This window comes from Thunnus albacares, chromosome 12 (genome assembly GCF_914725855.1).
Source record: "Thunnus albacares chromosome 12, fThuAlb1.1, whole genome shotgun sequence".
Lineage (NCBI taxonomy): Eukaryota > Metazoa > Chordata > Actinopteri > Scombriformes > Scombridae > Thunnus > Thunnus albacares.
In genome coordinates this window covers 11857226-11875514 of record NC_058117.1, presented here as the reverse complement: position 1 = coordinate 11875514, position 18289 = coordinate 11857226, and the positions used below count along the sequence as shown (strand labels likewise).

The following is an 18289-nucleotide window of genomic DNA, read 5'->3' as shown; positions in this document are numbered from 1 at the left end:
TGGGACTATGTTGGCAAGTGTCCAACTTGCTTAACTACATATTCTTGAGTAACACTGTTGTAAATCCTTACTAGCTGCAGAGAAGGGTTGCTGATCTGCACACTCAGCTTCAATGAATGGGAAACAGCAAACACATTTTCCTGGATTTGTCCTTTAAACAAATGGTTATGTGGGTGGCCTTGTTTTATTCTATCCTGCAGAGTCCATCTGATTCAACTCTACTTTTTTTTGTGTGTCCAACCTGAATCATATCACCTCTCTACAGGAATTTTTCTCTCATCCCAACCACAGGGGACATTTTGCATAGGGTCATTCAGTTCTGAGGCAAATCTAAATGTACACAGGCTGATCTCTCGCACACACCCACAGACCACACACACACATCTGCGCACCAGACTGCCTAACCTTCACATTCCTGCTCTCGGACAGCTTTTAAAATGCAAATATGACCTCAGGTACCATGAAAAAAACAACATACTGGGTCACAAATTTCAAACATATGCATTCACACACACACACACACACACACACACACATGCACTCACAGAAAAACACAACACGGAGCAAAGTTAAGTCATAAAACTATATTTATAAATAAAAAGACATTTTTCCTTGATAAAAGAGTAGTGTGAAAGACATGGTAAGAATTTTTTTTTCCACTATACATTATCACAAGACAGAGACTGAAAATGCTCTGGTTAACAGATGAAAACGCAGTTATGTAGTGTAAAAATGACTCTTGAAGCTGGATGTTTAGCGTTGTAAAATGAAACTAGTTGTGACCAACTACGTATATAATAAAACAAATGCATTCTTACAGTAAGAAGGACTGTGATTCTCTTGCACTACATACAGTTTTTTCCATTTCTTTCTCTCTTAAGTCAAGCAAACGTTTAAAAAGTCTGAATAAGGTTAACAGTTAGTGTTCATTTCAGCTTTCTTTCAGGGTTTTTTTTTTCTTGTTAGAGGTCAGCAAGTGGGAATTGTAAGAACCGAAGGAGGGAAGAGGGTTTTTTCTCGCTCAGTTTTTGGACGTGGACAGGGGTGGGGGAGGACAGAGAATGTTAGATAAGGAAAGCAGAGAGGAGGGAAGAGTGAAGAGAAGAACAAATGAAAAACATCCATGTAGAAAAGCGCTGAGTCATCTCCCCCAGCTGTCTGTTTCCACCGTCTCCCACCCTTCTCTTGCTCTTTTGTCCTCACACAAACTCTTCCCCACCGAGGAGCGGAAACTGAGAAAGGCGCTTTGGTTCCATCTTGAGCGAAGGGGTTTCTTCACTGAAGAAAGTATGGCCACTACTACTAGGAAGAAAAGCACAAGAGAGGAGGGACATTTTCTCTCAGCATACAAAACAGGATTGGTTCCATTTCTGCTTTTAGGAAGTGGACTCGAGGCCTTGGGTTACAGCTTTTGCAATCTTCACTTCCTTCCGTCCTGTCATGCCATCCTTCTCAGCCCTGTAACGACATGAGAAAGCCCAATCTGCTACTCTTTGATCGGCCTATAACATGCGTCACATCACATCAACGAAGAACTCTCCAGCGTTGCCCACTGCCATTCGCAGGGACTGCCGTGAAGCAGTGAGCTCGGGGGGCACAGAGACGAGCTCCCTGCCTGGTGGGGCGCCGGGGGCAGCTGTAGACAGATGTGGGGGTTGGGGGGGCAGGCCAGGGGGGCCGTAAACGAGGCCTGGCCCGTAGGCTATTAATTGGGAGTTGACACTGCGGTGGCTGACAGAGCTACGGACGCTTCGCTCACTAGGGGGAGCTACCGAGCGCTCGCTTGGAGCTCGGTGGCTCCTGATCTCTGCGTCGCTGCCGCTGCCGCCAGATTTCCGACCCTCGTTCTTGCTGCAGTTAGAACCGCTGCTTCCTGTGGACAGAATAGAACAAACTGTGATTATTAACCATGTATGATGTACAAACATTTTTACATACACCATTTACTTAATCTGAGTCATCAACATGAGCCACTGACTCCCATCCCAGTGAAGTGAGGCAGGCAGAGCTGACCCACTTTGTGGAAGACTCTCAGGAGAGCTGCATGACTAATGCAGACATGGTCATGGAGCATTCGCTGCCTCTCACAGTCCAAACAGCTTAGCTATTACCGAAAGCAATTACATGTTTTCATTTGATTACCGCAAAAAGCCTTCTTGTTTCTGAGGCACGTTCCACAGACTGATAAATTTAAACTATAACAGTTTATATGATTAAAAGGCATTTCCTGACATCTGGAAAATGTACTTGCCATCAAACCCACACACAGATAAAAAGAAGACACAATTTATCATCTTTGCGTCTATTAGAGGGCTAGATATTAGCATAAAGCTTGGGAAAACTTGAGCCTTAAAACAACCCTGACACTGTCTTATTCATATGTTGTATCTTGCTAGCTTGTAAATTATTCAGCCAAACGTTCACGTTATGGCAGTGTGCAACAGCAGTGTGCAAATCAGGACAAGATGTCTGAGATGTTATGTGCAGTCAGTGGGCTCAGCTGTTCTCCATTGCGTAAGCAAACTGCTCTGAAACCACAATGTCTGTTTTTCTATTTCTACATGTTAAATAACATGTAAATGAGGCAGCTTTAGAGCTGTTTGGAAGGAATTTTTTTTCTTCACTTTCGACAGAGCCAAGGTATTTCTTTCAAGACTTTGAGGAAAGCTTAAGTAAACATGTACTGGACTCTTTTCTGTATTGAAAGAGCAGACATTAAACTCGTCAACCTTCTCATGTGACTCTGGATTAAGACAGCAAACAGGAAACAAAATCTACTTCTAAGAGCAAGTATTACAAGAGGAGTTCAAGATTTTGTTTTTGTACTCCCTCTGTGCAAAGTGCTTTTTAAAGTGATACTTTAGCCAAACTCTGTTACTGCCGGCCTGAAAAGTGGTTGTAAACAGTCTGCAGTTTGATCCCCCACAAAGAAACAGCTGTAGTTCGCATTGATTCATGTCAGTTTCAATGACTATGGTGGTGACAACTTTTCACCACTTCCATGTCAATATCACCCTCTTAGCTATGTTCTGCTAAAACTATGTTTTTCAACACAATGAGCTCATAGATGAACAGAGGAGAAGTGGAACATGCAGCAGTTTGAGAAGTTTCTATGGATATTTTGATACTTCCCATCCAATCGATTGTAAGTGAATTCAAGCTGATCAATTCCTCACGAAGGAGCATAACGACAAACTGTATACAGCAAAATTTCAAGTCTGCAGAGTTGAGTGTTTTATACTCAAAAGACAGATCCTACTGACTGGTCTTCAACATGTTTCGAATACTCTGATGATGAATACAGACTTCAGACTGGACTCACCACTGTGCTGGCTTCCTGCACTGCCAGCGCCTGGTCCACCGGGGAAGGGCTGTGACAGGTCGTAAGGATGAGGAATGGGGAACTGGTAGGGCAGAGCCATGGGCCAGGGGGCTGCCCCTGGGTGTGGCAGAGGGGGCAGAGTGTCGTGATCTGAGGCTCCCCCACTGGAACCATCATGGTCGTGGAGAGACAAGTGGGTCATGTCTGACGGAGACAGAGGAAGAAAACCGATTTAGTCGTCTACATTTACACCCAATGTAGGATTAATAAAGTTTGTCTTGTGTTACTCTACAGTAGTTGCAGAAAACACAAATACAACTACACCGACATACTTTGGAGATACTTGCGTTTACTGATACTGACATTCCAAGCAGATTTTATCTAATCAAAGACTTCAGTGTTCACTTACTGCCGCAGAGGTCTCCAAAAACATAGTAGCACTGTTCAGAGAAGGTGATCTTGTTGACGGTGTGTCGGATGTAGCCGGCCTTCAGCAGGTTGCTGGCGTATTTTCGGGCTTCACGGCGATCTGAGAACCCTTCAACATGATGGAAGAGCCAGTCCACCACATCAGAACCTGAGGACACAAAGACACACACATTTTATTGTGAATCTTACAGTTTTGCTTTCACATTCTAAGACTAATTCATGACGTAGAAAAATATCCAAAACGGGGATTTGAATAATCTATATTTAGATGTGACATTTAATTGTTCACAGCTTATGAAATACTATTGCTGTGAGGTGCAACTTAGAACAATAAAGGAATACTACATCCATGGATTATTTGATATTTTATCTAAGAGGCTTCATTTCATCACTTTAGCAACATTACTGAAACACTGACGGTCCCAATCTACAAACTGAACTGAGGAAAATAAGGAAAAGAGATTAATAGGTGTGCATACTGATGAAGGAAATAACTTTTAAAGAATAAATGCCGGATCATGAGGTCTGCTATGAAAGACGTACCGATAAAAGCATTAGCAATGGTGATCTTGAGCCACATCCTGTCTCGAACCTCCAGACCTGACTCTGGGCAGGCCATGGCCTTAGCAACTGTTGCCATGTCGCTGTGGATGGAGAGGTGGAAGTCATCGAATCCTGGGAGAAATCAGAGGACACATGTTCAAATTAACATGGGATCTGTTTCAAATCTGTCTTGAGATATTTGCCACACATATATATGAAATATGTAGATGCCTTTGTTTCCTACTTGTTAACTGGACACCTACAAAAATAAATGTTGGTCTGTTTTAAGAATTTGCCTCGAATAATATTTGGTTTCCTGTGGTCTGGACTGTAATTTGATCACAAATCAGACTGGATTAAGCTTGATCTTTGTTTGACTTGGACTAAAAATGAGCCGGTCTTGACAAAACCCCAACAACAGCCTGAGAATAATGAATCTAACGTCCTCCCTAGAACACCATTACGGACTCCGATATTATCTAACTTTGATTTTTGTTGCATTCCAAGATGAGAAATTTTGTGATTAAGTGTTGTAATTTACTTTTTGGTGCACCCACTTTTCCCTTGACCTGCCTCATCAACTTCCACTTCACTCAGTGATTTCATACATTTCACATAATATCTCGACACAGTCCCCAATAAAAAGGGCGTGAACATCTGTTAGGAACATTGCGGATGTGACAGCTTGATATATATTTTCATTACTTTTTTGTGTCCAAAAAAGTTGTTTCCCATACATCGTCTAGTTCAAACACTTCTCACAAACATTACTACGGTTCCTTTTTTTGCTTTACAACTTCTTGATGAGTATAAATATACACATAAAGTGGATTTCCCTCTGGTCTTTCAGAGTTGCTGTTGTTGTCAGCCCACATCAAACAATAGTCACACCCTTTGTTTGGCTGCATTCACTGCATTATGTAGTGTTAAGTGTTTAATCTATTTTGTGTGCAACAGATTTCTCTCTGTATGATTGAGAAGACTAGTGCAAAAAAAGTGAGTACAGAAAGAGGAACTGATTTTTAGGGGCCAACACGAACTGAACTCAGAACTCAGAATGGTTTCTTCTTTTTAACTTCACTGTAGCTCCGTTGAAAATAACTTCTGGCATCGATACAGTTGGCCAATTCTCCAAAGCATTTAAAATAAATTACCATTAAACTGACCCAAAAATGCAAGGTACACCAGCATTAACTTTTTTTTTGTTTTACCAGTGTTGAACTGATTTAGATTTTTAAAGCATGTGATGAAGTGAAATTTATGTTCTGTAAGAGAGGGGAAATCTGAAAATATGTGAATCAATTCAATATTGGCCAAGAAAAGTGTTTCAAGAGGAACGAATCTTCCACCGAAAGAAAGACAAACACTTCGCAGTCCTTCCAAAGATTACAGGGAGAAGATGAAAGTAGTGAGTTATGGCTCCGTTTTGACAAGTGTTATTGAGCAGATGGAAGCTAGATGTGAGGCTGAACACAGTAAAAGCTGGAACAGAGACTAGTCGCTGGAATGCAGAGAGAGGGCAAGGCAACTCTCAGCACAAAGATTTACTAACACATCTTGGGAGGATACTGATATTACTGCATTTTTGGAGGGCGGGGAGGGAATCCAAAGTGGTTGAGAACCGAATGTTGAAAAAAGTGATATTGCAGTCCATTGCACGATGAAAAAGCACTATGTATGTAGAGTGAAGGCTGCATTACGTAAAGCTGCCTCCAGATTTGGATAATAAGCCGTAACAAGCAGCTGCGAGGGGGGGGGGGCTGACTCACGTTCAGTCTCAGGGATAGAGCTGCTGATGGAGGAGCTGGTGGAGGTGACGGTGCTCATGGAAGGGCTCATGCCATATGCAGGGTATACCCCGGTCATAGCCGCGGTATGAGACACCCACGCGGCTGGATCAATGGGCCGGATTGGCTCACCTGTATGATGAAAGGTAGAGTAGGAAGTTAGTGTTTATGATCTTACAGTAAAATTCTGAGCCAGAGAGACATGCACCAAAACAGAAGACCTTGTGTATCATTGTTGAAATGATACAAAAAAAAACACTCACTCCTAGGCAGAGCAAAGCAGCTCCGTGGGTTCGGGTCCCAGCACTTGGCCACAGTCAGAGTAATGGGGCTGGTAATAAACACAGAGACAAAGTTTACACACAGACAGTTAAAACTTACCTAAAACACACAGGATGTCCCATCTTCAACTTTACTAGGATTCTGTTATGTCTTTGCTTTGCACCTGTGTTTTATGGAAGAATATTTCTATTTATTGCTGTTACAGAAGATGCTTTAGTGTATTGCCTGTTTGCTACTCACCCTGGCTTGTGCACTATATCCCTCAGTACTCGAACCGCATCATCATTGCTCATGTTCTCAAAGTTGATGTCGTTCACCTACAGGGGGATAATAAAAAAAAAATTAAATTAAAATTATGACAATAAAGAACGAACCTAATGCTAAATCGTTTCCTGTATAAAACTTTCACAGTCTCAATGTCGCTTCAATAAATCCCCATTGCACTAATGGGACTGGCAGTGTTTCAACGTGGCATGCAATATTAGATTTTAGGGGTGGGTATTTAAGAAAGAATGAAAATGGAAATCACATTAGAGCCACAAACACAGCTGACTGTCCAATAAACTAGTCACCCTATAACACCATGTGACGCTAGAAGGTTATAATGTGATTGAGATAACATGGCGAGAATGGGAATAAGATGGAAAAAATGAACAGATTAAAAAAAAAAAATGTTTCAAAATAATCTTAAAATCACCTGTTGAGTAATTATATACTGCTGCATGCAATCGTGCCATTTCAGAAACAGTTCAGAAATATGTTTTTTTTTTTTTTTTTTTAATCCTTAACACATGCCTTTTTGTTTAGAAAAACCTTTGATTGCTCTCACATTACTAAGTTCTTTCACACACACACACACACACAAACACACACACACACACACACACACACACACACACACACACACACACACACACACACACACACACACACACACACACTTTCCTGGTCCAAGTCCCAGATATGCACTGACACACATTTTTTTCATCCTCTGTGCGTGAGTGTATGCGTTTCCCGTTCTCTCTCTCTCTCTCTTGGTTAAAGACTCATACAGACACACACCTGCAACAGCATGTCTCCAGGCTCTATGCGTCCATCTGCAGCCACAGCTCCTCCCTTCATGATAGAGCCGATGTAGATTCCTCCATCTCCCCTCTCATTACTCTGACCCACAATACTGATGCCCAAGAAGTTGTACTTCTCTGTGAGGTGGAGACGAGCACACAATATGCATTCAACAGAGCATTAGTAGTTAAGTGAGTTAGGACAGAAAAGACTGTAATGGCCTGCATCAATAAGCAACAAATCACACATTTGTGTACTTTCCTCTCTTATGAAAGGATTTTTTTTTAACTCCAACATTATTCAGTTAAGTGGCTCAGTAAGTGACTGTATGGAGACTTTATTCAGAAAATCAGGAGGCTCTGTTTATCCCAAAATCAAATTTCACTCACTGTAAAAATTTCCACAAGGCTGAGTCACTTACCCATGTTGAGGGTGACGGTGATGATGTTCAGAGACATGGTGGAGTCTGTGATGCTGCTGAATGACGACGACTGGATGGAAAAATTATGAAAAATGGGATTAAACAAAGAACTGTGATGAGAAAAATCTCACACAAAAAGTCACAAACTTTTAGTAGAACTTTAATATTATTATAAAACTTTAAAAAAAAGTCCGTGGCTGATTTCCAGTCCTGTGTGCACAAGTGTGTGTGTGGTCTCACCCTGTCCATGTTGGAGGCCTTGGGTTTCCGTCGGCGACGGCGGTGTCGTCTCATTAGACGAGAAGAGCTCTGTTCAGTGGAGCTACTAAACCTGAACAAAAGAAGACAGAAAAACATGACTTTTTAGAAATGATGCATACACATGGACATGCTCTAGCATATGAGCTACTAACATAATATTTGTTGCCATATGATTTGTATAACTAAGGAAATTATACCATACTGTATATAACTTTGCTTGTGAATCAAGTTAACAAACCATGACAAATCATAAAGTGAATAAAAACACCTGGACAGAGACAGAAGCTATTTGTCCCTGAGTAATTTATCCCACCATCAAATTCAAACCTCTCCGTTACCTACTTAAGAAACACTTTAACCACTGAAACCATAATGAAAGCGATGCCTGCCAGGAGTCAGGACTAACGGTTTATAAAACAGCATCCACTTCATTGCGAAGCTATGACCTGAGTTATAAATCATCAGCTGGCACCAGTATGTAGACATTTTGCTGAAGATGAAGCTTGATAAAGCTTTGATCTAGAAACTATCGGTGCTGCGAATAAAGGGGAAAAAAAACATCCTGAAAGATGCCTAAAGACTGAGAACAGCAGTATCTGTTGAGTGGGTTGCAGATATTTCTACGACTCCTGGAGGGGAACCAAGGGGGTAACTGCAAAAACCACCAGACAATTAGACTGTACTAATCTCTGCCAAACCCCCATCAACTGTGATTCCAGATGCATTCCTCAAGCCAAATGTCTTTTCTCATTGGGAACCGCATTTATGAACAAGCTGAACGGCTATGCAGAGCATCTGACCTGCTGGTTGCGTCGTCATCCTCTGAATCAAAGCAAGAAGTGGACTCCAGCTCACTGCTCATGAAGGACGAGCAGCTGTCGTACTCGGCGCCTCCACGTCCCATTGCCCGTGATGAGTAACCGTTCTGCCTTCCACCTGTGGCCGGGACAGCGTAAGAATGGCACATATATACACACAACAAGTGAGAATTTACCATTTATTAAAAAAAGATAAAAGCTCGGAGAAATTACACAAATCCACAAATGAGAGATGGCTACTTTAGGTTTTCAGATACAAAAAAAGCACAAATTTACATCAACTAGAACTGTATATATATATATAAATTACTTCATATCATACCTGTTCCTCATTGATCTGTGTCTAATTAAAACATTACAACAAATGTAGAGCAACTACATGTTTTTCTGATTATGTGACATTTTTCATTGTTACTCAAGCCTCTGCACATATAGCTTGCTTACAGATTCATAGAATCTGATAGCAGCAGAAAGGAGGGCTGCATCCCTTTAGTCATTGTGTATACACCACTAGATCACATTTATGCCATTCTGGGACACTCATTGCGAAGCACGCGTAAAAAAAAACACCAGATGCCGGTCATCAACTGCCAGATGAATGAAGTTTAAGTTGTGAAAATTGTGGAAATAAAGCTGATATGTACTCTACCATGAAAACAAAAACAAACACATATAAGCAAACAGCTTTCTGACCGTGGTCATTAGCGTGTTTCCGTCGCGGCCTCTCCCTCTCTCTCCTCTGCGACACCATGGAGCCAGTCTCTGTGTCGTTGTCCAAACTGTCCCGACCGCTCGCTGCTTTCCCACTTCAGACAGAGATGGTGCACAGAAGTAAGACGATATGGACAGTCTGGTTTTACCATCGATTACATTGCATCATTATCAGGGCACTGAAGTTCATTTAACAGCCACTAAAACAAATGTTTATGTCAAGTGCTTCTTGTTAATCGCATTACAAACTGTTTTTCCAGTAAACTGCCTTCTCTGGTATAACACAGCTGATGTTGGTCGAACATTTAGAGAGATGAGAACTCCAGCAACACTTGTAGTATGAAGAACAGCTTTATTAGTTGACCGACGCGTTTCGGCTTGTGGCCTTCATCAGGGTCACGAGCCTGATGAAGGCCACGTGCTGAAACAAGCTGAAACTCATCTCTCTAGACTTCTTTTCCTTCTCTGTGCACCTTGGAAGTAGGTGAAGTTGTGCCAGAGACCGTTACTCTGCGTTGGTCAAATATTTGGCAAGAATTGTAATTGTTGTGTTGGGTGACTTATTTCTGTCTGGTGAGAATTTCATTTTCATTACTATCATGTATCTTCTACACACTTTGCAACAAAAGATTTTAAGATCTAAAAGGATGATCAACAGAAAGAATGAGTAACAGAAATAAACCATCCAAAAAAGGTAGATGTTTTTCCTCCTAGACAGTCACAAGGTGTCATTCTTTTTCCATTCAATTTGCCATTTCCCATGTTACTACGGTTATTAGGAAACACAGAAGGACTCATTCAAGACACATGCACAGAACACAAAGTACACATGGCATGTCTCTCTTTCACGCACACACCCCCAGAGTCAAACATTGCGCAAAACATTTCTCCTGCGCACGAAAACACAAAACACATGCACATATACTGACTGGTAGGAAGGTGGTCTGGAGTCTCCGATGCCCCCGGTCCTCTCCAAAGGGGGTGCCTGCTCTAAACTGTCTGCCACTGAGCCTGCGTCTGTGTGGGCTCCGTCTCCAGAGACCAGCTATTAACAGACAGAGAGTCAGGTCAGTCGGGGGGGGACAAGACAAACACTCACACAAAAGAATACACAGAAGAAGTGGGCAGCAGATCCACGTCAAAGCTCTGCTATGTTTATATTACACCACGTTCAAGGGCTGTATGGTATATCTTGTTATACTGGCACTGCCGTATGGACTTGTAACAGAATATGACAAATTGTAATTTCAGTGTATAAATAAAACTATGGCAAGAGGAAGAGGCAAACCAGCTGCTCTATCTAAAAACAGGAAAAATTAGCTGCTGTTCAGATTGCAGTGTCTCGTTAAATTTAAAAATGTAGTTGTCTTCTACTAATTTCCAGCTGACAAAAGGCAGCTGATTCAAGAGTTGAGAAATAGAGATGCTGTGCCAGGACTTGTGGTTTGTCTACCTGGCAGCATTACTTGCATAAGTTACCAAAGCGTGGGAAAAAGTGGGATCCGATGGACCATGACTGTGTTTTTAGGGGAAATGATATGACTGGTTATCTTTGCCATTAGCCCATTCTTCCATTTAATTTTCCATCATTTGCTTTTTAACTCCTAACACATTCCAGGGAGCATTAGTCCTGCATGCTCAAGATCCTCCTTTTTTTTTTTTTTTTTTTTTTTTTACATTCTGTCGTGTGTCTCGAGTTGTGCCGAATTTGGATCTTGTCCACATTAAAAATGAAGCATGTATGATTTGCACGCAAAAACAAGTTTAAAACAACATGAGATCAGTGTGAAACTGTGTTCACTATTAGCACGCAATGGTTGGTCGGGAAGCTAGAATACGCTAGCTCTTTATGTCATAGCTGGGCTATTTATGACTATGTACATCTAACTGTATCTGTTAGATGACACAGTATAAAAATAGAAATGTTTCAACTTGAGTACGGTGCAAAGAATCTTCATTTTCACTTCATGTCACTTCACATCTAGAATCACATTTGAAGTTAATCACTTTGTATATTTTGTTATTTTGTACACAAGGGGTGCAACTAACAATTATTTTTTATTAATGATTAATAATTTGGTCTATAAAAAAAGTGAAAATCCATCACAATTTCCCAATCCAAGCAAATTCCAAAACCCAAAAGATATTCAGTTTACTGTAATGTACATCATGGAGAAACAATAGGTAAAACCTCACATTTAAGAAGCTGGAACCATCAAATGTGGCATTTTTGCATGAGAAGGTTAAGATTTTTTTTTTTTTGTCAAACAACTAATAGATAAGATAGATTTCCAGCTCCAACATAGAGTGTTAAAACCTAATGCTATGAGGGCTGGACAGGTAAAAAGAGTAATGAAATAATAGTGATGCTTGTTGTGCCACTTATTTTGTTTATCCTTTTATCCAGTTCGTACCATATATGTTGTGTATCTTTTATCTGCAGTTTACAGGGAGTCTGTTCAGCATGCACAAAGCAGAAACATATATTTTGATTTTTACAGTGGGCCAGCTGAGGTTCACTAAGATAAGCTACAAAAAATAATTTTAGACAAACATGTTTGTCAGATGACTATAAAATATAGCAGGCCAGACTGTGTGAGCTGGCCTGTTGTGATGATGTGATGTGGTGATAGCAGGCCAGACCCTCAGACCCCTGAGAACAATCAGTCAGGTTATTGAAACAACAGATGAACAGTGGAGACAAACAAATGGACACACTGCAACAGAAATAACATTTCATTGTACATGGAACATTTCAACAACCCCCAAGAGATAACAAACATATTCACGCACACGCACACACACACACACACACACACACACACGAAGAGAGGAATTGGTTTTGAACCGCAGCCAACCAGACCTCCACAGAGTCTAATGAAAATGACCACAACAGAGGGACGAATCAGGACGAGCACTCTGGATTACACACTCAGACGTCTAGAGATAACACTGTGTTGATGACTCTCAAATAAAAGCTATAATCATAACCACGCTGTGCGAACTTAACCAGATGCATCAGCTCTTCACATCAAGACACAGAACACTCTTTCTCTCAACTTTATTCTCTCCTCCCTGTGAGATTCAATCTTCTTGTTAGATGCCATGCAGTGAGGCTCTTTGTTATAGAGTATTTTCCTCCTATCCTGTGATTTCACTTGCTCTTAATCCAATTTCAATGTAGAGAAGAGAGGAAGGGAGGCTGTGCACCGGCACCAGATGTCTCTTGCATTGTGGCGACAGGAGAATTATTGCTCAGAGCCTCTTTGTGAGATACTACATGCAAGTACCTGTTATGTACAGACGGGCGACAAATTGAAGGAAAAACCAACATAAAGTGTCTTAGTAAGGTGTTGGGCAACCATGTGCTGCCAGAACAGCTTCAAAACGCCTTGGCATTGATTCTACAAGCCTCTGAACTCTGCTGGAGGGATGAACACTATTCTTCCAAATGATATTCCCTCATTTGGTGTTTTGATGATGGTGATGGATGTCTAACACAAAGTATAACAGAGACACCGGAGCCCTTCACTGTAGGGGTCAAGCATTCAGGCCTGTACAGTTCTCTTGGTGGTGTTGAGAATATGGTGAGGATGATTCATCTGACCATATCACTTTTTTCCACATCTCTGTAGACCAGTGCATATGGTTTTTGCACCACTGAACTCTCAAATATGCATTCATCTTTGTAATGAGGGGTTTATGCACTGCAACCCTACTATAATATTCCTCTCTATGTAATTGTCGACGGACTGTTCTTGCTGACACAGTCTGATCATGTCCTGCATTGACATTCTCAATCACCTGAGGAAGAGTTGCTCTTCTGTTTTTCCTTACATATCGCACTAATGTGCTGTCAACCACAATTTCCGACCCCATTTACTGATGTCTTTCCTATAGATCTAAATGCAGATGTCACTTTAGTCACTGTTCCTATTGAAACACCAGCCAGCTGAGCAGTCTTTATGACTGAAGCTCCTGCCAACTATCACTTAGATCTTTTCTTCTTGCCATCTTGATACGAAATCAGAATCAACTGGACCTGCTCAGCATTTCTATACATGCCACCGATCATGACTGGATGTTAACTACTTAATTGTACCATGCAGTACACCTGTGTGGAAGCATCTGCATTTGTTGTTTCTCCACTCATTTATTCAGGTTTTTCCTTTAATTTGTCACCTGTCTGTATGTGTTGACTAGCATGTGTGAGGATATGAGATTGCTGGAAAACTAATGCAGCTCAATATCTTAAAAGAGCTTAAAAGCACAAGTACACAGAGAAATAGCGGGTTGTTTGTGTGTATGCCTTGCTCCTAGGATCATCATGTGTTAATGATATTATCACGCAGATGCATAAGGCTTCTCCCTAGAGACAGAGTATGGCTGTGATCACTGGCCAACAGATGGGAATCATTGTTATACATGCATGCACAGTTGCAACACCGCCACTTAACGACACAGACAAGCCGATGGCAATAAAAAAAAAAATAAACAAACCAAAAAATTTTTACTCCAGGATGTATTTTGAACCTACCCATGACACCACACGTCCATTAAAGCAGGGCAGCTTTGCGTTGTCGTCAGATATTTCCTCCTTTACCACCCTGTAAAGAGAACAAAGCTTTGTTTCAGTAAACCTCTACCGACACAAAAGCACTCTCAAGGCAATAAAACATGAGGCTGCATTTGAAGGCAATGGAGATGGGCAACACTTCCATCAACCAGGACAGACACTGACAAATGGGACAACCAATGCCGATTTAATAGCGGCCTCACTGCACTATTGTTACACACTGCCAGCCACAGATTTACTGCCTTAAAACATTGCCTATAGAAGACATCAATTGCCGATTATTGTCTGATGACAGCATTTCAACAAATCCCTAAGTGTTCCTGCAAAGATACAACAGGTCCTTGATGGTCTCTAGGTGATATCTGCATTAAATAGATGGCTAATCTAAAATGTGACCACAGTAGAGAAACAACATATTTAAGGAAAACCAAGAAAAGACAACTGCAAAAGTGATATCTGGCCTTTTTTTTAACATTCTAGATCAGTCAATCAAGATTTTAGTGTTTTACACATTTAGACCCAATAACACTGTTCCACAAAATCCCAGAGTCAGAATATTAGGGGGGAAAAGCCAACTTTGCTATCATTGTCATGTATTGTTATCTCTTAATCTTTTTAATGCTATGTGGTGAAGCCAAAGATAATTCTCCACAAAGTGAACAATTAAGTTCTTAACTAACTAACTGCATATCAGAGGATATCAGCATAGACCTGGAAAACCAGTCAAAAGACAGCAACTTTGAAATTAGCTTCTGCATTATGTATTAACAATCCTTGCTGTCTGTCTATCCATCCAATGCTTATAAAAAGGGAAGTTCTTGGATCTGAAAGTGACATGTGAGGATTTCCTAGGCCAACAAAGCTCAGCTGTACTCAATTCAACCAAGTGAATTCCAAGCAATTATCAATCAATCAATCAATCAAGCAACAGATTGCTCCAAGGCAAGAATCAGATGATACCCTACACCTTGTCATACAGACGAGGGGACAACTCAGTCCTAACTTGCATTTAGCAAGTGCCTCAGACTCCTGCTGCTGACAGGATTAGTTCCTTTTAAAGGAGAAGGAATAGTGGTGCTCACTGAGAATTTCTTTTAGAGTCTTGATAAACACGAACACCAGTTTCTATTCCTGTCTGACAGGTTGCTCAATCTACAGCAACACAGCTTTGAGTAAAGGTTTCAATAGTTTATTTACAGAGTATCCCTCCACTCCTCACAACATGAATAGCTGTGGGTCCTTTCAAAACATGCCTGTCCCACTTTCAAATGTGCAGAAGTTGTTGCCCCACCCTCGTTTGAGTTTAGCCAAAAACAACAGGGGGAAACCTGGCTGAAGTGTTTAAAAATAGAACATTTCCCCCTTTTTACTCTGCAGAAGAGACACTGTCCGGAGGAACATAAAATGTCTACTTTTCCAGCCATGTTTTAACACAAAAGGACCATAAAGCTGCCAGAGTGATGAACAGGGCATTCCTGTGTCCAACTCTGCATTCCTCAGGCTAATAGACAACAACAGCAGGGGCCTGCTGGACTCACTGACTTCAACTGAAACTGCCCGTTTACACTCTGGCATTATCCTGTTAGCACAAGCTTTCTATACATCTGGCAGCTCCTGACAGTTAATAACTGCTTATTATCGGTGTTGTCAACTAGTCCTGTTTATATGTTATCTGAAACAAGCTAAATTGTCATTCAGGACTTTCGCTAGTGTTCATGAAACTGCCAAATACCAAACTTGGTCAGACAAAGTCAAGGCACAAGACGTATAAGCTAGCCACAGAAGCAATGTAAACAAACGGGGTCGGGACGCTAAACAGACCTGCTAACGCCGCTAGCAGCTAACAAAGGAACTGCAATGCAAGTAGCTAGCTGGTGATCGACAGCCAGGTAACGCTAAAAAAAACTGATGACAAGCCAGCTGGCTGAGATAGCAACTAAGTTAGCGTAAATCTAGCTACTCTAACGCTGAGAAAACACAGGAATGATACGCTGAATCCGTGTTAAACGCAATAAACCCGTTAACAGTTACCCGAAGTCATCGTCCATAGATTTGAAGAAGAATTTGTAATTTGGCTTCTTGAGGACGTTTTTGAAGTCTGCCAGAGTGACTTTGTCCGCCGGCACAGACAGTTTAACCAGATATGGTGTCTCCTGGTCGTCGAGGTGGTAGATAATTTTGGTCTCCCCCATCTCGGACTGTGGCTAAGGCGAGGCAGGCAGGGTGCATCAAGCCGAGGGCCTGGCAGGCTCCCTCTCGGGCCCCGACTCCCCGTGGCGCTGGCGGCGGCTGTGCCGTGGTCCTCCCGGCTCTCCCTGGCTGACCGACTCGCTGCGTAGCCCTGGTTCTCGTCTCTACGCCAGCTCGCTAACGTTGCGCCTGCCTTTCAATTCAAAACTGCACCTTGCTCCTCCACAAAAGGTCCGAACACTGAATCGCGTTAGTTCCCGTTTGTATTAAACTTCCGATACGCTTTAAAATGATTTAAAAACAGTTGGAAAATGCAGGAAAGATCAGCAATCTTGGAAGCGTCGGTTTTCCCTTCTCGCAAGCTGCCAAGCTCGGTAGTTGCACACGAAACTGCACAAAATCGTCCAAGCCTGTCTCAAAGAGGCGCCATCTACAGGAGAGGAGGAGAGCTGCGGCTCTGCTTTCCTGCTGCAGTGAGTCACCAGAGGCGGACATACATACAAGGGCATGAAGCCCCTGCAGGCCAGAGGGCCACCTTCATTTGGCACAGAATATTAAATGAAGTTTCATTAGCACCTAAATAAAGAAACAGCAATAATTCCATCCATCCATTTTCTGCCGCTTATCCAGGACGGGGTCACAGTGGCATTAGACTGAGTTATGAAACCAGACATCTTTCTCCCCTGCAACGCCCTCCAGCTCCTCCTGGAGGATCCCAAGGTGTTCCCAGGCCAGGAGAGATATGTATTCTCTCCAGTGTGTTCTGGGTCTGTCCCAGGGTCTCCTACCTGTTGGATGTACCTGGAACAGCTCTAGAGGGAGATTTCCAGGAGGCATCCTAACCAGGTGCCCGAACCACCTCAGCTGGCTCCTTCCAATGCGAAGGATCAACGGCTCTATTCCGAGCTCCCCTAAATAATTGCTTATTTTAAAGTAAAACCGTTGCACTTGTGGTGATGTTTGAGAGAAAGTCACCTGGCCACCAAAAAACCACTTACAGTCGCAGGAAGGCTACAGCCTGATTCAGCATGCACTGGGAAAAAGAAACTACATTTAATGTTTGAGAGATTTGGGATGAGAGTATTTCATTTGATACATTTCTTACAAGTAAATAAGTATGTAATTAATATAACATCTTTGATTTACTTCATAAAATATTTTAGCAGTAACAAACAAGTAAATTATAAACATCCTCATCTGCATTTCAAGCAGCTCTGTAATGAAACTGAGGCCCTCCAGTACTGTTTTCACTTATTATGCCAGAATAGACCTCAGGGCTGTGTGTGTGTATACAGACAGTGTTTAATTGATTTCATCTTCCTCACTCTTCTCTGTTATTTTGCACCTGCTTGGGGCTGGATAAAGTACACCTTAACCATTTTTATTAGTATATTAGTATTTTTGATGAACCACAGTTCCACCCAACTTCAACTTGAGCAGCCGTCTTAATTCCCTGTAGTATTTTTAACCACTTTTGTCATCAAGACTGTTTTCCCATCAGCAAAAAACAGCAGATAATTTATGAGTTACTATATCACTCACATTTTGCAGCTTATTTTTGATATTTGAACAACAATTGCATAGTAACCAATTAATTCTGTCAGGGAGCCAGCATGCACAATATCAGAGCCATGACACTGGATCTACTGCAGTACCTTATTAGTTACACCTGTTATTTGTTAAATAGGTATTACCTGTATGTGTTATCTATCATATTCCAAATCTGTTATAACCACAGCCAGTAGCAGAATATAACATCTTTATATTGGATTTTATCCTCTGGGAATGGATTTGTTTTCACACACAAATGTAGTACTGCTAACCTTCGGGGTTCTTTGTGGTCTGAAACCATTAAGTTTCCTTATAGTGTTTAATTTGAATCAC

General features: G+C 41.6%; 1 protein-coding gene across 3 annotated transcripts; it reads right to left on the bottom strand.

Moving 5' to 3' along the window:
• Window positions 1-569: 569 nt before the first annotated feature.
• Window positions 570-16832, bottom strand: LOC122993990 (segment polarity protein dishevelled homolog DVL-3-like). Of its 3 annotated transcripts, none has more exons than XM_044368477.1 (15): window positions 16247-16832; window positions 14177-14246; window positions 10569-10684; window positions 9622-9734; window positions 8911-9046; window positions 8090-8180; window positions 7850-7919; window positions 7426-7565; window positions 6604-6680; window positions 6345-6412; window positions 6064-6213; window positions 4295-4426; window positions 3732-3899; window positions 3323-3526; window positions 570-1873 (listed from the first exon to the last, which is right to left on the bottom strand). In XM_044368477.1, the coding sequence occupies exons 1-15, from the start codon at window positions 16405-16407 to the stop codon at window positions 1515-1517; spliced, it is 2055 nt and encodes a 684-aa protein (XP_044224412.1). In that variant the 5' UTR covers window positions 16408-16832; the 3' UTR covers window positions 570-1514. The 3 variants fall into 3 exon arrangements, with proteins under 3 accessions (XP_044224412.1, XP_044224414.1, XP_044224413.1); XM_044368479.1 differs by lacking the exon at window positions 16247-16832 and adding an exon at window positions 14927-15011; XM_044368478.1 differs by lacking the exon at window positions 16247-16832 and adding an exon at window positions 14900-14921.
• Between the last annotated feature and the right edge of the window lie 1457 nt (window positions 16833-18289).